This window comes from Dunckerocampus dactyliophorus, chromosome 4 (genome assembly GCF_027744805.1).
Source record: "Dunckerocampus dactyliophorus isolate RoL2022-P2 chromosome 4, RoL_Ddac_1.1, whole genome shotgun sequence".
Classification (NCBI taxonomy): Eukaryota; Metazoa; Chordata; class Actinopteri; order Syngnathiformes; family Syngnathidae; genus Dunckerocampus; species Dunckerocampus dactyliophorus.
In genome coordinates this window covers 7,823,895-7,851,850 of record NC_072822.1, presented here as the reverse complement: position 1 = coordinate 7,851,850, position 27,956 = coordinate 7,823,895, and the positions used below count along the sequence as shown (strand labels likewise).

At 41.7% G+C, this 27,956-nt stretch overlaps 2 protein-coding genes across 19 annotated transcripts in view; one reads left to right on the top strand and one right to left on the bottom strand.

The window, feature by feature from the left end:
- Positions 1-2,254, top strand: part of sh2b3 (SH2B adaptor protein 3) — a 60,965-nt gene extending 58,711 nt beyond the window's left edge. For all 3 annotated transcript variants that reach the window (XM_054775126.1, XM_054775128.1, XM_054775127.1), the window contains exon 8: positions 216-2,254. In XM_054775126.1, coding sequence (XP_054631101.1) covers positions 216-535 — 320 coding nt within the window. In that variant the 3' untranslated portion in view covers positions 536-2,254. The remainder of the gene's footprint in view (positions 1-215) is intronic.
- Positions 475-27,046, bottom strand: atxn2 (ataxin 2). 16 transcript variants are annotated; one of them, XM_054775109.1, is made up of 26 exons: positions 25,161-27,046; positions 23,493-23,523; positions 23,294-23,353; positions 22,948-23,019; positions 22,585-22,735; positions 19,432-19,446; positions 16,266-16,420; positions 16,069-16,160; positions 15,405-15,593; positions 15,162-15,334; positions 12,922-13,170; positions 11,846-12,031; positions 11,460-11,621; positions 11,285-11,377; positions 11,122-11,192; positions 9,786-10,111; positions 9,648-9,711; positions 9,207-9,353; positions 8,975-8,992; positions 8,474-8,546; positions 8,152-8,345; positions 6,265-6,391; positions 5,991-6,182; positions 5,692-5,900; positions 4,475-4,652; positions 476-4,412 (listed from the first exon to the last, which is right to left on the bottom strand). In XM_054775109.1, the coding sequence occupies exons 1-26, from the start codon at positions 25,268-25,270 to the stop codon at positions 4,384-4,386; spliced, it is 3,366 nt and encodes a 1,121-aa protein (XP_054631084.1). In that variant the 5' UTR covers positions 25,271-27,046; the 3' UTR covers positions 476-4,383. The 16 variants fall into 16 exon arrangements, with proteins under 16 accessions (XP_054631096.1, XP_054631084.1, XP_054631085.1 ...); XM_054775110.1 differs by having other exon boundaries at positions 5,692-5,903; positions 8,480-8,546; XM_054775108.1 differs by having other exon boundaries at positions 477-4,412; positions 5,692-5,903.
- Positions 27,047-27,956: the final 910 nt, after the last annotated feature.

Sequence of the window (27,956 nt, the reverse complement as noted above, 5' to 3'; positions counted from 1 at the left end):
AGGTTAACGTGTACTGTACGCATTTTGCATACTAAAAGCCTGGAGTGCAGACTGAGTTACGTAGTGCCCTTGAACGCATCATCACCAGAACAGTGCATGGACACAAGAGTTCATTGTTCTGTTTGCGTTATCCGACCAAATAAGTAAGTTTGATAATCATGTTGTATATTAGGTGTTTACTCGTTTCAATTAGATTTTTTTATGTCGTTTGTCAGGTCAGCACCGCTGGAACTCAGAGCCCAGCTTGGCTCACTGCAGCCTGTCTCGCAGCCAGCCGCCATCTTCTTCTACTTCCTCCACCTGTGGCACCAGTGCTCCCGGTTCTGGCCCCCAGCCGTCTCTTCGCGGCAGCAACCCGGCCCCGCCCCTATTGGCCACCGCCCCCCTGCGCCGCAGCGAGTCGATGGGGAGGCGGCCACTGCTTCGCCACAGCAATCCGCACCCTCCCGTCATCCCCCAGCGTGACTCGGACTATGAGCTGGAGCCCGAACGCGGCCGTAAGCGGGCCATAGACAACCAGTACATGTTCCTCTGACCCCTTGTGGAGCCGAGGCGTTAAATCTGAGAGAGCTTGTGATGCTGCGTCTGATGCCAAGGGGCTGTCACATGTGTCCACAGTGAATGTATGTCAAATTCAGTCTGGGCAAGCGAAAAACTATTTTTATAGATTTTATAATAGCGCTACACGCTAGCACCTCCCAACCTGCAAGGGGCAGCAAAAGAGCAGGAGTGTCCACCACCAGTAATACAGTGAAATGCTAGCTTAGCACGAGTGACAGGTGAGTGCAGCACTTTTATTTATGATCCACAATGAGGTGGACCGCCTTTTTTTTTATTATTATTTTGCTAGCGTTCTGGGTCGCTCTTTTAAGAAATAATACATTTATTCCTGGCACAAGTCTTATGTAAACACAAACAACTAAGCACTCTTTGTTTTCCAGCGTTCCGACGCTCTTATTCTCCTTTTTTCATGCATTATTTTATTTTGAGATGCTTTCAGTGCACTTTGAAAAAAAACGTTTTGTCAAGACACAGAATGGGATGGAGGTCAAAGAGGTCGGTCAAATGTGCTAACATGTCGCGTTGTCAACACATTTTCAAAATTCACCTCTTCGTTACGTGGTTGGAAAAATGGAACCAAGATGTACTAGGTAGGGATGGGCAGAGTGATCGCTCCGTTAATTCATTGACAAGTCAGAAAAATAGTTTGGCATGGAGGCAAAAAAATGGGACTGCAGTACTTGTCTGCGACAAGCAGAGGCAGTGTTGAGCCAGTCTCTCATAACATCTTTAGTTTTTATGAAGTCTTCCAAGGGCCGTAAATACAAAAAGGAGAAAACAAATGTCTTGTTAGTGTTTGGGGGTGGGCAGCATGGTGGCCCTGTGTTTAGCACTTCTGTGAAACTGAAACCGCAACATTAAAAGCAAACATTTTTCTGCACACACGTCACAAAAAAGCACCCAGAGGCCTGGCGTAGTGCGTGGACTAACCTATGAGGGGCAGCAGTGCGCTACGGGGTATCCAGACTGCGGGAAAGGAAAACGAATGAAGCAGCTTCGTTAGCTGTTGGCTTTGTCACTACGCAATACGTACCCGGAACACAATCGCTTCAACTGGGTTAAACGCATGTGCAGAACGCGTCTACATCCGGTCGGCCTATTTTTCGGCAGTCACGTTAGGCATGTGTAATCGACGCGATCCGTCGATCCGTTTTACGACAGCAAGCAATATACGTACGTCCCCCACCCCAAAACCTTCAGATAGAAATTTGAGAAATGACCAAATCTGTTTTTTTCCCCCCCTCATATATCCATGGTGCAAGTGGACAATTTATAAGCCATCTTTTCTTTGTTCCATAAATTATTTTACACTTCCGCCACAGAAAAAATACATACAAGCATTTGCTAGGAAGATGTTTGGATGGATGGTATTTATCAGTTTAGAGAAAAACATCTCTAGCTTAGTCCTGTAAGATGAATCCATCATTACACTGCTGATGGTTGTTTACATTGAAATATCACTGCATTTTATGCCTTTTATTGGATATGTGTGTTATACGTAACCGGATGCTACGTGCGTTGCCTAAGTTTTTAGTAGCTCCGCCTTGGCGGATGTTAGACGATAGAAACGGCATGCTAACAAGAGTCACTCATAAAATAACCCTAATATGTGACATATGAAGTATGGTTGTTGACCATTTCTGTTTATACATTTAAAAAAATACCGACCACAGCACTTCGTAAAAAACGCCATCCTCGCACACGCGAGGCACTGATTGGGTTCCGGGTACGTATTACGTAGTGATAGGCTTATCTGCTCTCTCCATTTCGTTGGCAATTTCTTGCCGACTTCATGTCAGGGTCACACTATTGGACACGGGTGTATCTGCCACATACCAACGTCTTGGTCGTCCATTTATGAAGTATGTTTAACTTACTTTTCTCGCCGTTTTACTTCCGCCTTCTTCAGTCAGCTTGCTTGGAGTCCGGCGTGTTGACAGGATTCGTGATCGTCAATATTGGACCATTAAACATGAAGTCAAATGCCCATCCCTATCAATTAGTGCTTAACTAGTGAGCTTAAATTGATTTTAAGATTGCTACAATGTACTAAATGACTAGCTTTTAAAGTTTGTGCCCCGTATGTACTTCACGCTGCGTTCAAGTACGGTACCAAAAGCTCGTATAGTTAAACAACTCCTGCATCGTGGCTTTTAGTTTGAAGCATTAAGCTCTCTTCGACAGCCCTCACAGAAACAGTTTTAAATAGTTTCTCACACATAGAGCCAACGAGCCCAACTCTAATATTTCACTGCTAGCATTAACCAACAGCAACAAAATGAGAGCCGTTCTTACACTATGTTCAATAGAACTCTCCACATCCATGTTTTTCTGCCGTACAATGACGCCGCTTTGCTTTGCTGCAAAAACTAAATAGCTTAAACCAAAGCAAGTGAGCAAGCCTTAATGGGAAAATGTGCCTTTAAGTAAATATTGTAAAATATAGACAAGCTTTATGTTGGCAGCAAGAAGGGGTAAGTCTGTGCTTTAAACACTAACATCCAATTTAGTTTTTACCATTGTGTTAGTCTCCAACGCAGGATCTTTTTCATTCTGCGACAACTATTCTGATAAAAGTGACACACCAGCTGATGTATTCCAGCAACTGTAACATGTTGACCAATCAGGAGTCGCCTCGTTGCCACTAAGAACAAATAAAACCAAAAATGTTAGGGTGCAGAAAAGTGTGTCGTGCAATAACATTGATAAAAGGCCATACCAAATTTATCATTAAATATACAAGCTTTTGTGGCTTTTTTTTTTTTTTTTTTACAACAATTCCTGGGGGTTTGTTTCTAGACTTGTATGAAATGCTCTAGCAGTGCCACAGGTTGCACACCCGTTTTTTTTTGTTTGTTTGTTTGTTTTGAAGAAATACAACAGCAAAATAGCCACCATGTTCACCTGCATTTTTAAAGCTTTTAATTGTCAACAATAGTTCATTTTGCTTAAGCTACATTTTTGCCCCCTTTGGTCAGTTTGCATCTTTATTTGAAAAATGACTAACGTGTTCTTAATACTGTTTGTGTTTTTACCTCAGCACTGTAAAGCTCCACCCGACGACCACCACAGAGCTTTTAAAAACATTTTTGTTGTCTTTGCAATCCCTTTCATTCAGCCTTCTAAATTATATATCAACTGTATATTTGACTTCTTTTTGTAAAATAAACCTAACCAGACTAAAGCTTCATTCCATCCATTTTTTGGTTTGATTTTTTTTGGGGGGGGGGGGGGGGGGTTAAAAAAAAAAACAGCAAGAAGGTTCAGTTTTTAAAACTTTTTTTATTTTTAATTTTTTTTTACTCATTTTTTTAAATTATTTATATTATCTACAAAGTAAAAGTTTTAACTTAAAAGTTACATTAGGGTCAGGTGAGAAGTGGGTTCTGGTCACCATCATATTTATTTTTTTCCATAAATAACGCCCCTCGTGTCCTCTCGACTTTTTTTTTGTTTAGTTTGGTTAGAAACTCGTCTTGTAGCAGCAGCAGCAGCCATAACACAGTAAGATTAATACTGTCTATTTACCAGGTGCAGACAAAGTTCCAGTTGAATTCTTCTTTTCTGATTAAAGATTAGTTTTCTTACTTTGTGATCGGCCTCTTGTGGCAAAAACACATCACTGCATCACCAACCTGTTAACATTCTCTTATTGCCTTGTCTGGGAGGGAGGGAGGAAGGAGGAGGGAGGTAAACTGATGTGAAACATGAGGATGATGAGCTAAGAGAGGAGGAGGGGGCGGTGAAGGAGGAGGAGGGCTCCTTGTCTCTTCATGAATGAAAGGTTCCACTTGAGGAATTCAGCTCACTGGCGCCCTCTATCTACAGCTGCTGCTGGTGATGAGGCTGCACTGCAAGTTAAAAAAAACAACAAAATGAGGACACAGCTTTGTTGGCAGAAGGAGTGTGTTACCTTGTGGATGTGCCAGGTAGGAGAAATGTGTGGTGGAAGAGACAGGGATGTGGTTGAGGGCCGTCTGAGCCATGGGGGCCTGGGGGCCTCCCGGTGGGCCCTGGGTGGCCATCAGCATCATTGGGGGGTGGGTGGGCCCCGGGTGGTGCGATGGCACCATACCAGACTGCATGTGAGCCTGACAATAACAACACAGAGCGTGTGTGTGTGTTGCGTAGCAGAGAGTGAGAACGGAAGCGAGACGAGAACAGAAGGACAAAACAGAAATGATTAATTAGTAAGGAAGATGAAACGTTTGGCAGCTCAAAGAAATGACTTGCTATCTCCGAGTGGCTTGAAATGTGTCACCGCTTACAAAAGTACTCCAATATGTTAGCACAAAAATAAAAACATCATTTAAAGTTGTAATTTCCCCTACGTAAAAATGTGAAATTTTAACTAAATAAAGTCAGGAAAATGTTATTAGGATAATAGTCATTATATCACAGGAAACGTTTGTTAATGTATGACAAAAAAGTAGTACAAATCTATAAATTTGTATAGAAAAATGTCATTGTAATTCCAAATATTCCAGAAAAACTTAACTTTAGGTGACACAAGTTGTGGTATCCCATGTGGTACAAGTGTATTGTAAAAATAAAGTTGTAATTTTTCAAAAAGTTGAACAGTTTAATGGTAAAAAAAAATCTAAATATTATATTGAGAGAAAAGTTGTGATTTTATGATAGTAAAGTCAAAATATCACATGTCGTACTGTTACTAGAAAAGTGTAATAGCCAGAAAAAGTTGCCGTGTATTAAGAGTAAAAGTTCTACTTTTATGAGAACCAAGTTGTAATAAAGCGACAGAAGTCCTTTTATGATTACATTGCTGCAGTTGGAACATTTTTGATTCAATGAAAGTTGAAATATTAGAATAGAATATTACGCTATCATTTCATGAGAAATAAAGTTGCAATTTTGAATGTAAGTGTAATCTTTACCTGATTACAGAGGCTTCAGGGGTTGAATAAGTTTGCAAAACATATATTGGATTATTCTATTAAAATAAAAAAATATATGTAGTAGTTAAAATATTGAATGAAAGGATTAATATTCCAATAACTGAGTTCCATTCACTTTTCAGAAGTGTTCTACATGAGAACTCTGTGGTCCCACAAAGATGCTAGAATTGTATAAAAAAAATAATTAAAAAAAGAAAAAGGTCAGGGGGCGTACCTGCTGCACGTGAGCCATGTGGTTGGGGTTGTAGCCGTGCTGCACCTGCTGGGGGTGGATGTACACCGTTTGCTGGGCAGAGGGGAAGGACGCCTGTGGGGACTGGGGGTTGGGACCTGGGGTCATGGAGGGGGGCGTGGGGGCCAAAGCCGAGTACATCTGCTGCTGAGGCTGGTTGGCCAGGTGGAGGGCTTGGGCGGCGGCAGCGGCTGCTGTGGTACAGAAGATATGTTTACACAGAAACTAAGACACACCCCCCCCTCCATACCACTGCCAACTTTGGACCCAAATGCACCCACCTGCTGCCGCTTGAGGGTGCTGTGGGTGCTGGACTGGGCTGGCGGCAGGGTGGCTGGGGGGACCTCCATGCTGAGGAGGCCCACCTTGCTGACCTTGGCCTGTGGGCGTGGCAGAGGGCTGAGGGTGCTGGGGGTGAGGGTGCAAGGTGGCGCTGGGGTGGGGATACTGCTGGGGCATCGGACCAGGAGACACTGGTGGAGACAAAAAGAGCACGCATGAGACAGAACCTCATCAAGATGGGACTACAAGGGAGCAGTCGGGGGCGGGACTTACCATACATGGTGTGTGTCTGCTCTGGGTACTGTGTGGTTGAGGAGGACACCAGGCTGGGCTGGCCGTGTGTGTGCGGCGCCATCATGCGGGCGCTGCCTTGCATTACAGGACTGAACACATGCTGCGCCTAGAAGACACATCAGACCTTATTTCATATTATTTTGTGTGTGTGTGTGTGTGTGTACCACAGTATATAATAGTACCCAGTCTCATGACAAAGCGATACGGTATGATGCGACTCCACTACAATGCAACTACAATGCCTAACTGAACAATATACAATTCCTTCTCATGAAAATGCAATACAATTCACCACAATTACAATTCAATACGGTATGATACAATTCATACTCATTACGATACCATCCAGTACAATATGATTCATCTTGTTATACTGATCTTGTTATGGTACGATTCAATACAATTACAATGCGATACAATTTACCGTGATAATGATTCCGACAGGATTCACTGATTACTAGTATGTTGTCCAACAATATGACTTCCAATGCAAGGCGTGAGTACGATTCACGCTGATGAAAATGCAATAGGTACAGTAAGAATCACTGATTAGAATGTGGTATGGTAAAATACGATGCAATTAAGGAACAATACAATTCACTACAATTACATTGCGACACGGTACAAAACAATACATTCAGATTGTGGTGCTGTTGCAGTACAATACGATTTACTCTATGATTATAAGGTGATGCAGTATCTTGCGCAACGTAAGAGTCACTGTAATTGCAATAAAATACGGTGCAATAAGATTCACTCAGATTACAACGCGATAGGGTGCAGTAAGAATCACTAGGCTTAGGATGCGCTGTGGTTGGATACAATGTGATAGGATGCCATGCGCAACAATGCAATTAATTATAATGCAGTTCCTCTTCGATACAAAACAATTCCCTCCCATTATAATACAGATTCCAACGCAATGTGGAACAATACAATTCACTCACACAGTAATGCCATGCGGAATGATACAATTCACTCCCATTGTAATGCGATCCTAATGAGATACAGTACAGTGAAATTGTGATGATGCGATGTGGTACGTTGCGATATGATACGATTCATTATGATTGCATTCCAATACTTTTTGTAGTTTTTTTGGTATATATATATTTTTTTAATTAGGGCTGTCAATGATTACAAATTTTAATCAAGTTAATCACTGTTTTCAAATTAATCATGATTAATAACCATGTCCCACTATGTCTCAAATATGGCCATTTTTACAGGATATATATATTTGCATGTATTAACAGCGCCAAATTAACTGAAAGTGTACAAGTAAATCAAGAGATAGCACACGTCTGAAAATCTATTTACCTAACATTGGTTCCTTTAATAGCAGAATATTTGAATTAGACTTCAACAGTGTTATTATGAGCAATGAGGAGTTGCATTCAAAGACACCACGTCATTTAAGTTGCATTCTCATGTTTTGAGTGAATTTTCTGGGATTTCCGAGCATCCTTAAATCTTTCTTCGCATTTCTGTTTATTTCGACCACACATACACGCATAATAAAGACATTTTGATGTTCAGAGTGTCCGTGAATGCATCTTGCGGTCTGTCTAGTGACAATGAGGGAAGTGTTTGTTTGGAGTTGGAGTACAGTACATGGTGTTGGAATTGCACTGCTGATGTGTTCAGGTGAGAATAAAGTTAAAAAGACTGTGTGGACGCTACACTGTGCCGCCGTCTGTCGTCAGAACAGAGAGCCGTGGCTTGCCATGATGCGTTAATTACACAAAAAATGTAATTAATTAAATAAATTAGTTACCGCCGTTAACGCGCTATTTTTGATAGCCCTAATAATAATAATTTAAACTCTCCAACAGCAAGCCTTCCTAAGGCTCATCTTCTAATGACCTGTGACTGGTAATGGGGCATCTGCTGGACCAGTGGCTGACTGGGGAACTGCTGCGGGCTGCAGGTGAAGTACTGGGCAGAGTAGGCCGGGCTCTGTGTGATGATTGGCGGCCCTGCTGCCGTCGCAGGGTGCATGATGGTGGGCGTGCCCGGCGGGTGATGCTGGTCTGACCTCTGCTGGCTCATGTTGGGCACTGACCACGAGGAAAATACAGAGAAGATGAACATTTAAACTACATGTGATTTTAAAGAATGGGTTTTATGTTTGTTTTTTTTTTGTTTTTTTTGTCCGCTGTGAGAAGAGAAAGCACAGAGTTCTCACCTTTACCTGGTCTGTATGGTTTGGACTGGTTGACAGGCATATGAGGCATCTGGACCTGGTACATCGCTGGAGACTGCAATGGGAGGAAAATGAAGATGGAAGGAATTATTTTTAGACTGAATTTGATGACATTTCTTAAACAATTCAAGTCTTGTGGACTTCTATATTGACTATAGAAAGAAGACAAGCATGTCAAGTCTGTAGGCTCTCTTACCTTGGCTCACATGCATTCTACATTTTAAGTTTTAAAACAAACCTTAGTGTCAATAAACCCCATGCACTTCTATTTACTGCAGCAAGAAATTAACACCTAGCAGCTTGAAAACAAAAGGTAAGAAGAGGAGGAATTGCAATAAGAAGTTGGCAAACCAACATCTGAATGCGTTAAAAATTGACAAGCAAGCAAACATCTGATGAGCTGATTGGGCTTTAACAAAAATGTAAATAAAAGGATATAAAAAAAATATTGAAATTAAAAAAAAAAAAAAAAAATTCACAAACCTTCCATATTATGCTTTTCTAATGGAGCAAGAGAGAGAGAGAGAGAGAGAGAGAGAGAGAGAGAGAGAGAGAGAGAGAGAAAGGAAGAGAAGGAGGGATGGGGGAAGAAAAGGGAAAATGTGTGTCTTTACAAGTGTCTGATGTTGGATCACCAAGTTGTTCTTAAAGCAACACAAACATGACAATACAGAGCCGTCACACCGGTCCGCTCGCAATGAGGCGGGTGTCTCACCTGCACGCCGGGACTAACTGGTGTGAGTGGATACATCTGGGGGAAGCACACCGTCTGACCGTAGACGGTGGGGGGCTGCTGGACCAGAATGGAAGGGCTGGGCTGGCCCTGGGGCCGGGGTGGTGTCGGGGTATTGGCTGGTTTAGGCTGATGAGCGCAAGATACACATGGCTTACATTTTCTCAACGAGTGGCTTCTGCCACAGTAATATTGTACATAAATATTTACCTTTAATATAACCATTACCACCATGTGTGGTAGTTGACATCTTTATCACACACAAAGCGCCTGAATAGCAGACATGGCATCTGTAAAACTGAAGTTTACAGTGGTTGTATGCCCCTAATAACAGCCTTACCACTAACAGATGCCCGGTACATAAATCCTCCCGGCCACTACATGAGGAAATACAGTAATTAAAATTGTTGGTCGCACCCTCACCTGTGTGTTAAACCTTGGCTTGAACTCGTTAGCGTTAGGGTTTAAGGTGGACTTTCTCACTTGACTAGAAGAAAAACAGCAGATTATTATTATTAGCATTATTTCACTTCATTGACAGACTCATACAGCTCTACTCACTCTTGCACCGCCTCCTTCTTGTCCTCCTTCTCTTCATGCTTGGGCCCACCAAAAGTGGACGTGGCCGTTGTCTGAACCCCCTGTGACGTCACATCCAGACCTGCCCGCTTCTGGTCCAGGCCTGTCGGAGACGGGGACAGCGCGGCGGGGCTGCCGGGCTTACTCGTGTTGATGGCGCCGGCGGACGGGGTGGGGACCCCATGGTCTTCTGGCCCCACTGCAGAGGCTTTGTCCAAGGGGGCATCAGTAGGCTTGTCTGTGATATCTCTTGAAGGTTTGGTGATCATGTGGTCAAAGGCAGGGTCTGGGTTGGAACTAGATTGCAACTGAAGAATGAAGGACATACTGAGAGTTAGGCTGTCTCAAATCAAATACTTCAGTTAGTATGCTTCACTAAGTATACCGTGAACACTATGTACTCGTGTGCAAATTTTGACAGAGTAGCACCGTCCCAAAATAGCTTACTATCGTTGCGCACGTACCGTAAATGACGAGTCCAATATCTACAAGCTTTCTCTTCTTCTCTTCTTTCTAATTGTGAATTGCAACCACTCGAGTTAGTCCCTCCTCTTCCACTACAAAGCCAAGATGGCAACCACTGAAGGTGGTCAGTGCCCGTCATGGCACACTCACCATTTTGGCCGTTTTGAGTGCAACATCCAAGTACTTACAGCGCACTGCATTTTGCCGTACTTCTCAGTGTTAATGCACTTAAAAGCTAAGTGTAAGTACGAGGGGGTGCCACAAGATTTCACGAGATTAAAATGTGACGATTTCTCGTTCAGAAAAAAACTTTTCAGGGCCATAGGACCGGAACGATAATAAATTAATCACACAAATAAAAATACACTTTATAATTTTGCCAGCCTCAATATCGTGCCATGTGCATGCGTGTCTGTTTTCCTCATCTCCCGCCTCCATTAAGGGAGGAAGAAGAGTTCACTCTGTGTGTTGGTTCCAGCACCTTGGTGCATTTCTTCCATAGAACAACGGCATGAACGGAGTGAGCTTTTTGTCATATGTCTCTGTGGATGGGGGCGGGTAGCATACACACAGAGTGCAGAAGAGTGTAGCCTCGTGAGGAGCAATGCAAGGTAACGTAGCAGAAATTAAGTTAGTGGATTGCAATATATTGTCATATACTAGCGTTTATATTTTCTCATTGTACTTTTCTGAACAGTAATGTTAAAATCTCGTCCCGTCTTCACAGACGCCATCTCGTGTATCATGTCATCACATGACACTACGTAAGAACAGAAGTGCGCAAACTGAAACACAGCCTTAGGCTTGGTACAGAAACATGACCATTTTTCAGCATTTCAAAAAAGATACTCACCCTAAAATCTTCGCTAAATTTCTTTAAATTGTCTATTTGTTTTCTGTGGTCAGGGGCCAAGGAGGGAGGACCTATGAGGGAAGGCAAAATCATTTAGGGTTCCGACCACAACCCAAATAAATCATGTCTTAGTGCTTTAATGACTGTCAGGACTTTGGACTACCTTTACACATAGGTCTGTTGACACTGGATGAACTGTCCTTCATGTTGTCTTTGGGGGATGTCTGCCTCGTCTCCTGGACGCGACACTCTTTTACTGCACGAAGACGACACAATTGATCCTTACAGCAAGACGAAGAAGTTGTGAGAGCTCATGGCTAAACTTTAAAGAGCCTTACCATCTCCGGCGACCATATTGGGGGCGGGGCTTGCAGCAGTCGGGGAGGAAGCGGACGTCGACGTGGCAAAAGTGTCCATGGGAGCTGCACCTGTCTGTGGGGATGCAGAGGAAGGGGAGGCTCCGCCCATGCTGTTCTGACGAGGGGAGCGCGGTCTGTGTGCTGAAGATGAGAAATGACATTTAGGCTATGCCCGTATGTACACAAGAGTTTCCATTTCAGGCCAAAACTACAGGTGGTACTATAACCACCCACTGAGTGGTCTTCATATCCTAAGTTCAACTAACCTAGTAGTCAGGCAGACATTAAACATGCTGTGTGTTATCATTCCAGCACCTGGACATGGAAGGTATGGCTAGTAGAATCATGCAAAACAGACTGTCTACCTCCACTAACTACAGAAGACCAGGTTCCTCCTGAAGAGTTCCCTCTGTTGGACGGAGTCACTGGAAGATCTCCCGGAGAATTGTGGGACATCAGATCCACTCCTGGTGGCATTCCTGTGGTCCTGCTGGTCGGCACTCTGTGAGCACGGGGCGTCCGCTGGGATTTTGGGGACATCCTTGGTGGACCTACAAGAAGGAAGACAGAAAACAAAGACATTTGAGAGTGCAGTTTAGTTGTGTCAAGTTAAGGTCACACCGGGAGTGTTTAGAGTGCGTGCTCAGCATGCTCATTAGTACCAGAGAAGTGATCAAACCAAACACACCAAACATTTCAAACCGCAGCCAAGTGAAGGGTGAAAAGAACGGGGGATATCGGAGGGAAAAAGGCAAGGTGGTACTGGATAGATTCACCAACTATCAGAGTTTGTGCAGGTAATAAACTTGACCACCCAGTGAACATTTTGCTCCCAAAATAGTGGGGTAGGGGGTCGGGGAAGGGGGGAGTCACAAACCAGTCACACTGGCAAATGTCTCATTCCATGAATGACATGGAACATGCTCGAGTGGTCATAGACACAATCTTTTATTTGCAGCTTTAGGAAATATCAATTTAATTACATATTTTGTCAAAAATTCAACCTTGTTTTCTGCATCAAATCCCAAGTGTTGGGAAAGATACATCAATGCATTTTTACTCACATTACCACAAAACCTCTATATCTTTTAGAGGAGCTATCAAGTTTAAAATAAGGCTTTTATTAAGTGCTTGAAAATAATTGTCATTATGCTAAAAGGACTACAAATGTTGTCTGTAAGATTAGCTTCCTTATTATGGGGAATTTAGAGTATCCAAAACAGGATGTGGCCAACTAAATCCTCACAAGTCATTCTGCGTCAGCAACTTCACCTCACACTATTGCTCCACACTAGACCTGGGCAAATCTAGTTTTGAAAGTAGTTGCTTATTTAGCTTTTAGGACACGTGAAAGCCGGGAGCATCACTCTGTGGTTAAGATCAATCCATCCACCTTCAACTCATGCCTTTGCCCAGGTCTACGCCACACTGATGTGGGTACCTTCTGAAGACATGCGTTTGGGCAGAGAGGAGGCCGGCGACGACGGCCCGTGGTGGGGAAAGGGAGATGAGGAAGAGGGATGGGAGGGGTGGGATGAATGAGAGAGAGGCCTGGAAGGTCGAGAGGGGGGTCTGGAGGGTGGCCTGGTGGGCGTGGCCGCCCGAGGAGGCAGGGAGGAAGGGCCGGGCTGGTAACGAGGGAGAGGGCGGGAGGAAGGAGATGGACAGGGTGAGGGCCAATGGGATGAACCTAAAAAAGGGAAGGACAAATAATCAAGAATGACACAGCAGACGATGACCAATTCAAATCGGAAAAAAGAAGCGTACAGCAAGAACAGGTGGGTGCAATTGATTAACGTGAGGCACAACTGCAAGGTTTTTTAAATTATGTAACAAAGACAGCAACAAAAACGCTAACACAAATGCATGCCACTAAAATGCTATTATGTTCAATGCAATTCAAATTAGGTCTGGCCAAGGATTAAAATGTTCAATCAGATTAATCAGTTTTGAAATTAATCATGATCAATCATCAATCATTTGCAATTATGTCTGAAATATGCCCATTTTCACAGTATTTTTATTAACCAAATGCTAAATGATCAGGCATGATTATATATATTTGGGTTTTGTTTGTACAACAGCTGCAGCTGAATTGAAATTTGAAATCAAGCTAAAAGATACCATACCTGTCTGAAAACCTATTTGCCAAAGACTATCCTCAGAACATTTGAACCACAATTTAAATGTGTTACTACGAGCAATGAGGGGTTACCTTCAAAGACACCGCATAAAGTTTATGTACAGTATAGTATAATGCAATTGTTTAGTGGTTATGATTTACATCAAGCGTGGCTTACTTTGAGTGTTAGTGGTAAGATTATCCACACACTGTTTTTCTTTGTCTTTCTATGTAGACCACACATACATGCATAATTAAAATGTTGTTGTTTCGGCGTTCGGAGTGTCCGTGAAGGCACCTTGTGCGAGTGTAGTGAGAATGAGGAAGTGTTGATCGGAGGATGATGGAGAGACGTATTTAAGAGTTGGTGATACATATATGGTGTTGGAATTGCACTGCTGTTGATGTGTTCAGGTCAGATTAAAGTTAAGAGTGTCAGACTCTGTTAAAAATAAGGTAATTCATAAAATAATGTAGTTACCAACGTGTTGTTTTTTTCACAGCCCTAATTAAAATTTATCGCAAAGCTTTATCACTTTCAGCATTACTTAAAACACCACTAGGTGACCACATCACTCAGCAAACGCCTCCCTGTTCCCTCTCCATTCTGTATCTTCAAATTGTGAGTAGTTTTACTTAATTTTGTTTTACTGTAGTGGTTAACTTCTTTTTACACGTGTATTACAGGATGTGATGTTGAAAAATCTTGAAATGTTACTTGAAGGTGCTGTTCATCTTCGACTACAAATTACTCTTCTTTTTTTGTTGATTTTTAAAACCAAAAAATATAAAACACCACCGTCTAGCAGATGTTACCAATAGTGGCTTTAAAAAAACAGATTACTTTGTTAAAAATTGTCATGCGGGCCAAATAAGATGACTCGCGTTCATGGCTTTCACCCACCGCTGTTTGAATATACAGCTATCCGTAGCGTGTGCACATACAAACAGCAATCTCAGAGAAGCCACTGGCAATTTGCAGTCATTGTGTGGTTACGATAGGCTAGACATTCAATAATAGCTAACCTTTGTAGCTAAACTTTGTCAAATTGCTATTAGCTGACAACAAACATAAATAATACACGCATGTGTGTCTGTTGTGTTATGTGGGCCGTGGCTTGCAATGGCCAAGCAGGAAGAGGGCGTGCTTATAATGCTTAAAGCATATTCGAAAGTTGCCACCCCGTATGTAGTGCCTAACCAAAGCAGACAGCACCTTTAAACCATTGCCTGTACAGTTGATAAAGGTTCTATGATGGTGCCAATTTGAGCCTCAGACAAACTACGTACCACTTTACAAGAATTCCTGGGAAATTTCGTTTTGAAATTACAACAACTTGGAAGTCAACCAGGGTCATGGAACAGGTTTGGAGGTTCCACTTTACATTGTATTAAATATAACAGTGATGGGGGCAAAAAATTTAATAATGAGAGTTTACAAAATGTACACAATTTAATTTCATTTGAGAAAAATTCAGATGGATGTGTGAGATCAGCTTTCCCCCAATATACAAGTTGAGAGTAAAGTATATGATGTGTGTGTGATGAAACATCCATACCTCCATTCACCACCCTCTGGTCAGCCCCTGTGCTCTGATTATAGTCATGCAGTCCCGCACGAGGAGCTGAAGGTCCGGCTGAGTTTGGAGTCAGGCGTGGCGAATTCTGCCGTCCAGGCCCCCATGACATGGCCTCCCTGTTTCTCTGCCCCGGGGGAATGTACTTGTTCTCCCTGGAAGCAGACATTTGATCAACACGACTCCATCAACAGCACTGCTCAGGCCACAGTAGAGCTGTCTCACCTGCTCAATGTGTGCATCTCTCTTTCCCCTCGCACCACTGCGGTAAACTTCTCCTCCTCAGAGCGCTCGTCATTTTCCAGGGCCACGCGGGCCTTGTACGTGGAGCTGGCTTCTATCTCCTCGGCCAGCTGGGCGGCTCGAGCTTCCCTTTTCAGGAACTCCTCTGAATTGTCACGCTCTAGTGGGACACTGTAAAGTAAGGTGAGAAGAAATAGATGAAGAAACACATCACCGTAGAAACATCTCAAGCATGATCAGTGGAAACTGAATGCACCAATGCTCATTTTCAGCTTCAGGGCAAAGGCTGTAAATAGTTACGCACATGTGATTTGTTCTTTATTTTTTAATAAATTGCAGAAACCACAAAAAATGTCATCATGTTGTCATATGGGGTATTGTATGAACAATTTTGAGGGGGAAAATGAATTTAAACCATTTTGTAATAAGGCTGTGACATAAAAAATGGTGAAAAAGTGAAGCATTGTGAATACAATACTTTCATGATGCCCTGTAGTTGTCTGGTTAGTTTGCAGGAACACTGTTTTGTCAGCATTGTTTGACTGGACATTTTTTCCCCCAATATTTTCCTTAATTTCTTAATGAATATTGCATAATTATTGATGACAAAAGGAAGGCACAAAAGGAACAGCACAGTGTTGCTTACGTATATGTGGACAGGCTGCTGTCATAGGTAGATAAGACACCGTACTTCTCTTCATTGTACTTGAACATGTCATTGGGGTCCCACCCGTTTGACTGAAACCAACAAAAAAAAAAGGCAGAGGAAGTTGCTTTTTTCTTGTCTATATGCAAATACGCAAAAGTCAGTGGTTGTTGTGGCTTTGTGTCATGTTTTCGCACCACATCAGTATCCAGAGACTCGAGGCTGTCAGAGTTGTGGGTCTCTCCACCGTCCCAGGGCTCTAGATCTTTCTCTTTGTGCTCGCCATTGATCCTGCCGCTCACTGCGGAGTCTGTGAAGTTATCTGAGACACGCAAGGATACACCTTTATGCTCTGCAGACACACAAACACAGACACATACCAACAGAAAGCAGAGAAGCTGCAATCTTACTGCTTAAACACCGAAGTGCACATGCCTTCAGGATTTTTTGCCACAAGATCTACAAGTAGTATTTTTTCAACACACGCACTAACGTAACTACTCACCAAAATATCATCGCTTTTAAATAAAGAGCTACTTCCTGTGCTGGTGCAAGTCAAGCAATAATTTAAATAGTATGATATATCCCTTATAAACTGAGCGGAAAGGGGCAGTGTCACATGCTGCCTTTGTGGAAAAATATGGACATGGTGATGAGGAAAGTCATTTTCTCATACTTTAATCCTATTTACAGGTATAAACTATTAACATATCGATGGACAACATAAAGCACATCAGCCATAACAAAAAGTTAGAAGAACTACAAATGCACCAGTCTGAGATAACAGGGCCTGAGAGAAGTTAGCGGAGATGGCCAACGGGCTTTATGACTGCTGTCCATCATGGAACTTGGGGTTGCACGTATAAGGTGGGGGGTGGTGGTGAGGCAAAGCAAGCATGCGTTTAGAATGCAGTCAATCGGCACACCAAAAATACCTGGGATTTTCATCCAATCGTCTGAAAGCATTTTCTCATTTTTTGTGTGAAACGTTTTGTGTTCACAACCTGTTGCTTTCAATGGAAAGGAGATATTTACTGTACCACGTGGTCCTGTCCTTGACTTAAGACATGAGCTTTGTTACACTCACACTGTGCTAATCTGGGTGGTACACTTTCTTGAACACGGCAAGGCAAGGAAGGCCTAGGCCCGGCAAACTGCTCATGCACAAGTTTTCAACCAGTTATGGCACAACTAGTAGTGACCTAGTGTGAGTGTGCCCTAAATCCAGACTGAAGCATATTCCACTTTAACATGGCATGTCAGTCAAAAAGAAGCAAATAAATGAAAGTGGAAGCTGGCTCATTTTCCGCTGAAAGCAACATTATACAAGATCTGTTGGGAAAAATGTATCAACTACAGTGGAACCTCTAATGTCGACTGCCCTGAGATCATACAATTTCCAATTAGACCAAAATTGTCAGGAAAAACCTTCAGGGATTGAACTGAATACCTAAACATTGCCCCAGAGTTCACTAGCATTCAGGTCAGTACATCATGAGAGCTCAGTTCTGCAAACTCAAAATCAAAGGATTGACTGCAAGTGTTTTTGCGGCTTTTTTTTTGCAACACATATTCCAAAAGAAGCGCCTTTGAGTATTTGAAAAGTGCTATGTAAATATAATGTATTGTGATTCACAACGAGACAGGAGTCGAGGACAGGGTTGGGCATCGTTTAAACAATTCTGCTTCCTGGTCTGAACTTCTCAATGAATGAGAAGTTTAACGAAACGAACTTTGTATAAATTTTACTATGAATGTCTTATAGTATTACTTTTAACCAGTATATAAATATCAAACCATCTAACTTGAATACAAATGTTATAAAGTTTTGTTTTACAGGAGAACACCTTCACAAAAGAGGTTTGCTTTTGAAAGGTAGTATACTTTGTTTGCTACCTCAATGTTGGTCTATATCTTTTATGACACCCTTATTTTGTTAACGCAAGTAAAAGGGTGCGCTATTATTTTCAAGGCCGGAAGTATGTTGTGAGAAAAGAGAATGCCTCTTGACTGTTGTGGACTGTGCAAATGATAAACGTGCCTATCTGTAGCCACAGGTCCCATCCTTTATTTATACCAAACTTCCACATCAGCTTGCATCCTGAAACCCTCGGTTACCTTGGCATGAGACAGGCGTCAGTTATTGTTTGACTGCCCCGATTCTGACTGCTGGGAGGAAGTCCGATGTGTGAATATTAATCATGTTGATTGTGCACCCTCCTTCCCATGATATCATTGTGTTGCAAATGTTGCACTGAGTCGACTGCTTAAAAGGAATTTTGCTCATCACCCACAATCCTGATGTAAGATATGAACACACGTGTCTCTTTTTTCTGGGCATTCAAAATATATAAAAACTGACAAAAAGAGGCACATTCATGATAACAATACTTAACAGTATTTTGCCGTACTTTGGTCCTTTTAAGCATTACCCGAACTTCTTTCCTGGGCGCATTAATTTCATATAGCAATATAGAAACGAACGCTAAACTTCTGTCTCTCAGAATTTGTTTTTTTTTTAAATCCCCCAAAAAGTGCAGTTTTCCTTTCAGCCAAATTTTTTATCCACTTCTTCATTGATGCGCACAGCCTTCGTCTTCATTGGTGTTCTCAGCTATTTTTTACAGTTGGCGAAGTGGGCATTGAAACTAGGAATCAAAATCAAAACATTTGAATGATCCCAGGAGAATCGCAATGTTAGTCCCAGTTCCCATCGATGTTCGAGACTCGATGCCCAACCCTAGTCGAGGATGAGTGGAATAAACAGTTTAGTCTCCAATGAACAACAAGCAACAACTCTTAAGCAACAGCTCAGCTGCTGCACACAACCCCATGACCTGGAAATTAAAGTGCCACTTTGTGAATGTCTTAATAATAATATTGTGGGTCACCACAATATTTTTAAAAAAGGGGCCGCCTCAAAAAGAGATGTCAAGGGAAAGATTTGACGAGAGATGAATATACGTCAGAAGATACATGAAGGGGATTTACTTTTTAGCGTAGTAGACCAGCATCACCACACGACATTATTTGTTGTCAAATTTATGATATAGTGTTTTATCATTTTACTAACAATTGTGTGACAGTTAAGAATGTTAAAATGTTTCATGACAAGGACATTTTGTCCTAGGAACAGATTATTTCTAGTCCCATTATTTTCAATAGGAAAAATTGCTTAGAAATCAACAGACCTTAGTTGTTCCACTGTTTTTGATTTTTCATTTTGAGTAGTAACCCTCAGACTGGATCACCATACAGGGCATGAAAAGCAGCAGCAGCACTAGCAATTCCAACAGGTTTGATTTTGAGTAGAAATGGGTTACAGTACAAAGGTGGGAGGATAAAACTGACATAATATATTACCTGTATCAGAGGAAACTAGACCATGGGAGAGCAGAGACAGACAGATGACAAGAGTCAGAAGATGGACTGACAATGACCAGGGGTCTCATCTATAAACCTTGCGTATGCACAAAACGGGGCCGAAAAGTTGCATATGCCGTTTTCCAGCAAGACATGAGAATGTGAGCTCCGGTACGCCACCTTTGGAGCTGGTGTAAGCACTTTTTGGAGACAGGGCAAAAAATTTTAAATGGTGATTTAATGTCATATGTTAGAAATAAACATGCAATGGAAGCCAATAACAATTTATCCATTATTGCATGAAAACATCATGCCGTAATAAACTTAAAAACATTTGTGGAAAGTAGGGGTGCTCCGATCAGTATTGGCCAATTTCCATGAAAAAGCACGATATTGGCATATCCCGATACTTGCTTTTAAACGCCGATCCCCTTGGCCGATCAGCTCCGCATCCATTGCAGCAGCCAGACTATAGCGACCGCCTCCTGCCCACTTAAAAGGCTTTAGTTTGGTGCGGCATTTGGGGGGCGGGTGCTTGACAGGTGAGTTAACAGGTGAGTGTGTTGAGTTTCCTTGCTATATAACACCGATCACATCCGCCGATTAGCTCCACCTCCATTGCAGCATCCAACCTACAGCGACCGTCTCCCACCCATTTTCTCTTCACAACGCCAAAACGTGTGGGACCTGTTGTCGGGAGAGTGATTCGTTTTGCAACAGGCAAAACATGCCACGAAAAATATCTTGCCGGGGTGGCGCATTAAAAAGCTTTAGTTTGGTGTGGCATTTGAGGGGCGGGCACTTGGCAGGGTGTGGTGAGTTACCGAGACTCACGATGTGATCATCGGTTGGGCGGCGGCTAATGTAGTGCCCGCGTGTGCGTGGCAGTCGGAGGTCTAAGGCGGATAGCCCAAAAACTGGTTGGAGTCGTCGGACTGCCTGGGGGTCCTGCAGAAGCGCTATCAGGCTGATCTCACATCCAAATTCTCCTTAAAGAAGAGAATTGCGTCTGTTCCTCTAAGTTTCACCTGTGATTTTGAAAAAGTAAGTCAAATATGTTTTTGTGTAAATTTTATGGTTCCTCTTTCATATCATATAGCCCAGAGGTCACCAACGTGGTCCGTGCGGGCACCAGGAAGCCCCCCCCACGACCACGAAGTGCCTGCAAGCCTGCTTTTCATTCAGGTTTTCAGTTAATGTGAGAACACTAGAAAGAAATGCATTCTGAAATACAAAATATGAGTTGTGGATAGCAGCATTTTGTTTATGTATTGGCTGATTTCACTCATGGATGATCAGTAGCGGCAGCGGCAGCGGCAGCATAAAACCCTGACCGGAGCATCCCTAGTGGAAAGTGTTATTTGACATGACACTGATTGATATCATTTGTCATTTATTATAAGCACCATTACGCAAGAGTGTATTGTATCCTGACCAAAAGATACATGACAATCACAACGCAGTGCTTGAATATTTCATCATTTTATTTTATAAAGATGGCAATATTATGTGTTAGATTCATATGAATTATAACAAACATCAGGTTGTCAAATATTTCTACAGGGTTTATTTAAAAGACAGAGCTATTATGTCCTCAGTTTCTCCTTTTGCTTTGGACAATTTATCAAAAAATAAAAGTTTTTCCTTGCATATGTCAAGTATGTCAGCAATTTTTTGACCGCGGCCGTTGTGTTTGTTGTGTCAGGGCCGTGTGCTTAAACTTTCTCTTTTCCACAAACGGTGTTTTCTTTTGTTGTGCTTTGAAGTAACACACATTAGTTCTTCTTTAAATAATTATAATGTACCTAATATTTTGATGGTGTTAATGTCATCATTAAGTTAAATATCGAGGGAAAGGCTTCTTGAGACGTCATCTGTACTTACAGATGACATCTGAAGAAGACGTCTGAGATGAAGCCTTTCCTTCGATGGACAACTCCTGTACGACTGAGAGCCTACACAGACGCTCTAAGTTAAATATTTTTTAAATATTCGTCTGGAATTACAGCAATTAGTTTTCGACATAATTTCATCCCCATTTTGAGTCTTTGCGTCAACCTTTAAATAAACAGATTTTGCTAAGCTTATATTCATCTAAAATGTAGTATCAATTAGGAAAAATGTAGAAAGATGCTCACTAATAATTGAAATGTGTGCCTTGATATCAGACCTTTTTTTGCTTAAGTTTTTCCTCGGTTCGCCCTGCTCCATTCACAGCAACTCAGTATTTTACTACTTTGTTATGCCACTGCTTTGTCTTCCAAATATGACACTTTTTCCAGCATTTCCACCTGCATTTCCATCAAAGTGCGCTTCTTCACCCTCATCACCTTCTCACCAGCAGTGATTACACTGCATTCAAGGCTCTTTAAATATGGAAGCCACATTCATGAGTCACTGTGCATTGACCTTCAATGGCGACGTGGAGGCGTGGAAAGGGCATAACTTGAGGCGGAGTTGAGTACACACACTTCTCCTCAAGGTGGAATCTATAAACCACAAATTGCGTGAATGTGTGCGTATGCCATTTTTATAGGTCTGACTATTTTTGTCCATTTTGGGTTTCTGGCGCACGCAGACGTTTAGTCAGATTTCCACGCACATTTTTATAGATGAGGCCCCAGAGTGGTGAACAACTGACTTCCTACACAATATAATATCATCAACAGTGTGGTTTTGTGTTCTTTGATGTTTGAAAGTGGTGTTAATCACTAATAATAAATATTGCACTACCATCTGTTCCCCACCCCACTCAATACCATTGCACTTGTTCATTTCCAGACAACAAAACCCTGGCACACAGTCAATAGTCCTCAAAAAGGAGGCTTGGATGGGTCAAGAGGAATTTGACATAGTCAGTCGGTCTTTATTGAGCGCCCTTGCTGCACCAGGGCATCCTTAGGACCAATCAATACATCACATTAGTCTTCAGTAAGTGGCCTCTCAAAGCAGACACATGACAAAGTTCCTGCTTGGTAGTTAATACAAGCGGAGAAAAATCAATATGTCGTGTGTATGCGCTGATTCACACAGCCATGTGTTTATCTGTGAACCTGTGTGAATTCATAGTAACAAAGTCACCTTTTTTCACTGTGAATGCGTCATGGGTTTTATCAAGATTTATGTACAAGAGTAATAAAATATGTTGCGTACCTTTCCTGGCAAAGTTAAGGTCGACGTCTTTGAAGGACACCACGACGACGTCGGATGCCTTAAAGACAATGCTCTCTACTATGTCCTCTTTTCTGGGGCCCACGCTCGGCTCTGGGCTCCTTCTATGGGCTGCATCCAACACCAGGTCGCACTGGAAAAAAAGTTGTGACGAAAAATAAATCTATAAGTAAGTCCAAACTAGAAAAACAAACAGTGCTCACAGGAACTAAGTGTAAAAGGGAAGATGACGGGCCTTGTAGCTCTCATCCATAAAAGGACAGACTAAAAGGGTGGACTTTGTCAGTCCTGCTTCAGTGGTTAGCCTTGGCACCGGAGTATTCCTTTTCATGATTGGCATCTTACCTCTGGACCATAAGTCTTGAACACTCCTTCGTAGACCGCTCCATTTTTCACCTTCAGTTCACACCTGGTGCCCTGTAATCGTCCACCATTCATTATTGTGAAAAACAAGTCTAGAAGTCATCTGCTGTGACACACGGTAATGACTAATCAATGTATTTGCTGAAGTAAGAAGCCGTCTGAGCGAATCACACAAGCTGAGTTTTATTGTTGTGTGGCCATTTCTACTATGTTGTTTATGGTAGGCATAAGGCTATTTTGCATTGCTGCCTTTACTACTGAGGCACAGTATTCTAACTAGAAATGCATTCGAAAACATCATGGCAAGGATTAGCGAGAGTGAACATACCACAACTGAAGTCAAGACATGGACCATCCTCATGTTTGCATAAACTCCATTGAAAATAACCTGAATACGGAAAAAACACAGTTGGCATTGAATGGCCATTCTTTGTTAGACATCAATCTCATCTCTCTTTAAAGTCAAGGCCTTGCTACAGTTTTAAATGTTTTTGGGTTGTTTTTTTTAATTCAAACAGGTTACATACCGCAGCAGGACCTTTAGCACTGTGTCTTCCCCTGTAAGAAAAAAAAAAAAAAATACCACTGGTAACATGTGCTCTCTTGTATTTTTACAAGTGATCAAAGTGTTCCCATTAGGAGAAATGACAGAAATCTCAGGCTACTGTCATTATAAAGATTAGCCTTAGCAGCAGGGACCACACGCACAAACACGCAGCATGTTGTACTCAAATGAAACAGAAGCCATGAAGACTTGTTGGTAGTAAGACAAAAAGGTTTTGAAAATGCCTAACATTAAGAGTGGTTTATACATTGTTCTTTCAGCATGTCCCAATACCTTATTCATGCAGTATGTTCTTGGATGCACTGTTTTTCTAGTAAAATTAACCATGTCCTCCAGTATGTCCTTATCCTTATCGTGTGTACACCATGTTATTCTATGTCCCGGAGAATGCATCTTATTTTCTTCAAGTATGTCCTAAAATCCACCTTATTCTTTTTGTACTCCTTACTTGACCTTATTCAGGCAGTGTGTCCTTGAATGCATCGTGTTTTTCGAGTAAAATTAACCATGTCCTCTAGTACAGTGGTTGCCAAACTTTTGCCAGTTGCGCACCCCTTGAGACATTTGACTTGAAGACATGTACCCACTATTGCTGCACACTTAAAACATAAACCATTTTTACATTTCATCAAATTGAAATATAAAACATGATTAATTGGTTAATTAATGTTATAGTAAGTAATTCTGGTTCAAAAATGTGGATTTTGTGCATGGTCAAATTTTTATAAAGGTTTTAGATGAGCACTGATAAACAGATAAGATGTAAATTTCTCTTGGAGATGAATAAAGTATGGAAGTATTCATCCTACATATCTTTTATTTCAGCCGGATGTTGGGATCCTTCCCTTTGAATGGGTTGAACTTGAGCTTCACTTTTGTCCACTTGCAATCGCTATGATTTAAATCTGCATATTAATTTGATACCAAATTGAAAGGGAAAGTTGAACAAACATGATATAGCAATATCCAAAGCACAAAAATACATACAAGCAGCAATAAAACGTTATTTTCAGGGGAATCTCCACTCCCTCATCCTGGCACGCACATACATTGACAGGTTTTTCTACAGTGCGGGGATTGGAACACCAATATAAGCTCCAACATAATCATCAACCTTACTTGTTCATATAACTGAGACAGAGCAATGAAGAACTTCATGCCTTGTCTCCTTCCTTCTTTCTGCTATGACTGCTCTGTGCTATGAGGCGTTCAGGTGTACTCGTAATAGTGAGTGTTAGGCGCTAATTGTTTTTCATTTTTATTCACATACCCCCATGACAATTGGTTTACTTTTGAGGGTACATGTACGCCACTTTGGGAACCGAGGCTGTAGTATGTCCTTATACTCATCGTGTGTACACCATGTATGTGCCAGAGAATACATCTTATTTTCTTCAAGTATGTCCTAAAATCCAATCCACCTTATTCTTTCAGTACTCCTCAAATAGACCATGTTCTTCAGGTATGTTCTAAAATGGACGTCATTCATTCCAGCAGGTCCTAGAATGGACCATAACTTGTCTGTCCTAAAACGCACCAAATCCTTTAAGTACTGTTTACAAGAATGTAATTTGTTATTCTAGGGTCTCCTGGAATGTACTTTGTTCTCCTACTGCAAACGAGAAAGTACCTTATCTTTCGAGTATGTCCTCTTTTACACCATGTTCTTCTGTAGAATACGTCCAAGACCCCATCTGATTCCTCCAGCAGTCCATAAATGCATCTTATTTTGTGTAACATGTCCTAGAATAAACCTTATTCCTACCAGCATGCGTAATACACCTTGTAAATTCATAACCCACAATACACTTTATTATTCTAGCAGGTAATAATACAATGTAAAATATTGTTTAACATTCCCTAAAATGCACCTTATTCCTGCAAGCACGTCCTACAATACACATTATTAGTCTAGTAGGTAATAGAATGCACCATATTTCGTCTAGCATGTCCTAAAATGCACCTTCTTTTTCCTTACACGTCCTAGAATGCACCTTATTCATTCCAGCATGTCCTCGAATGCACCTTTTTGTTCAGCACATTCAGCGCGCATTCGCCTTCATTATAATCAATGCCTATTTCCTACAATTAATCACTTTGTACTGAGAGATTAACATCAATCTCCGCTGAAATGTAGCCCTAAAGGCCCCTACTGAAACATAGCTTGTATAAACGTGCTCATATCAACGGATGCGTGTTTAATGTAAGAAAAAAAATGACGGCCTCAGTGGAAAGCTACGCAATGAGCAAATAGGGCGTACTGTGCCGGTGACCAGTGAATGATAAGAAGAAGCCTTGCACACGTCCAAGTTGCTGCAGCTATTTCACTGACAGCCTGCGATCAACTTGATCCTCCAGGACATGTGCTTAAAAGTCATACTTCAAGGGCATTATTTAACATAAGCAGCAACGTCAAGGTTGACAGACGGTTAATTTAACTCAATTTTCCTAACCAAAACCCATTTCTCCACGCACGCACACACACACGCCCTACAATCCCCGTTGGGTTATTTACAAAAAAAACGTTTCTCATTGTATTGTGTGGATGCTACAGAAACACATTGAACAACATGCAAGTGATGCGTTCAGGTGAAAAATGCAATGATTAGCTTGCAGAGGCCATTCAATTACTAGCTGTCAGACGGCTAATTAACGCAAGCTCGCCGGACTCCTATGTCAACGGTGGCCCTCTGTACAAACATAAAGGAACAGTCAGCCAAAACGTGGTATTAACACACAAATACAAGCGATAGTGTGATATCAATGTGCATGAAGCGGCTATAGGTTGCAACATTTCAGGGACAAGCAGCCAGGCCGCGCTAGCATAGGTGACCAAGGCGTCGCAAGGCCCATTTAACGTCCACAAAACCGCCTTCACGGGTTTGGAGCACAAAATGGACATGTCAACTCTTAAAAGCGCCATCGTGAGTAGCTACTGTATCCACACTCTGGAAACCGACCACAGTGTGTCTCGCCGTTAATGTATTTATATTTTAATTGCACAAACCTGCCCAGATTCTGTCTTCCCCCGCCGCTTCCTCCAGCACCAGCGGCGTTACCACCGCCGGGCTTGCTGCGATTTCCACCGGCCTTCATTGACATGTCGATCCCATAAAAGACGGCGAGTTAAAATGACCAGCTCGACACCGCAATTCTCTCTTGGACGAGGAAGATTGTGGTGTGTGTGTGTGGTTGTGTGACAGTTGGCCGCTGCCGTTAGCAAGTCCGAGGCTAGCAGGCTAATGTCAACGTGCCTCTCGAGGGAAAATGCTACGCTAACAAGCTAGCTGGCTTGCTAGCTCAATTAGCAACCAGTACAATTCCTATTAAAACTGAAAAAAACACTACTTAAAAAAGACAACACGTAGAAATTACTCTCTTGAAATAAATACGTGCGTTGAACCTCTTGCCAACGTGTTGTGTAATCTAAACAAAATTAATTTCAAATCACAAAACGTGGTTCAGTGCTGTCTAGGGCTTTTCCGTTGCTAACATCTACAAGACCAAAACAGTCTGAAAAGGGGACAAAAAAACAGCGGAGGGATATTTGACATGCGTAACGATACATAGCGGCCGAACAAAAATCATCATACGATCATTAACCATAACACACAACCATACAAACAAATCATTATAGACACGTTTGTAAGTAAGCAAAACAAAAATACTGACGGTATTTTATTTTAACACAAAAGTGCTGCATAATGGAACTATTTTCAGGAAGTGCTCGGTGGCTGTGCTGTGGCATCCACGTGAGCCGGCTAGCGCAAGGCATACCCATGCGCATCTATTACGCTGACTGTATGCATATACTGTACTGTAATCAAATATTATACATCCATTTATATTTATGTATAATTATCTATAGTTGTATATAGTGTGCAAGTGTAAACATGCGATGTTCCTTAATGTTACTTGTTAAACATGTTCAAAACAAACCTTACCATCATGCATGATGCAAATGCAGAGTGTGGTGACTATACAGTGGGCAAAACAAGACAGAAATAGCTATTTAAATTGTGATTATTGCTGATGCATTGATATTCTGCATCTACCATAAACTACGGGTGCATTCAACAGTTAATGTAAGTGTAGGTACACAATAGGAGCTCAAACATGTCGCCTGATCAAAATGTTAACATTGCTCATTAAATTAGCGTGAAATAGCTATTCTTTAAATAATTTGAATTTAAAACTGTGTCAAACATGCTTGAAGGTCGTTCAAGAAGTATCATAAACATGCCAAGTACTTCCGAAGTAAACTTTGGCATTTATGGGAAAAAATTCTAACGTTCATAAACTTGCAGCAGCATGCAATAAACACGCAAAACATTTAAATAGTTCAGCCCTTGTAAGAATAAAATCGGTCACTGTCTTTTAAAATAAAATTTTAAAATACATTGGAAGATTTAGCAAATGAATGTAT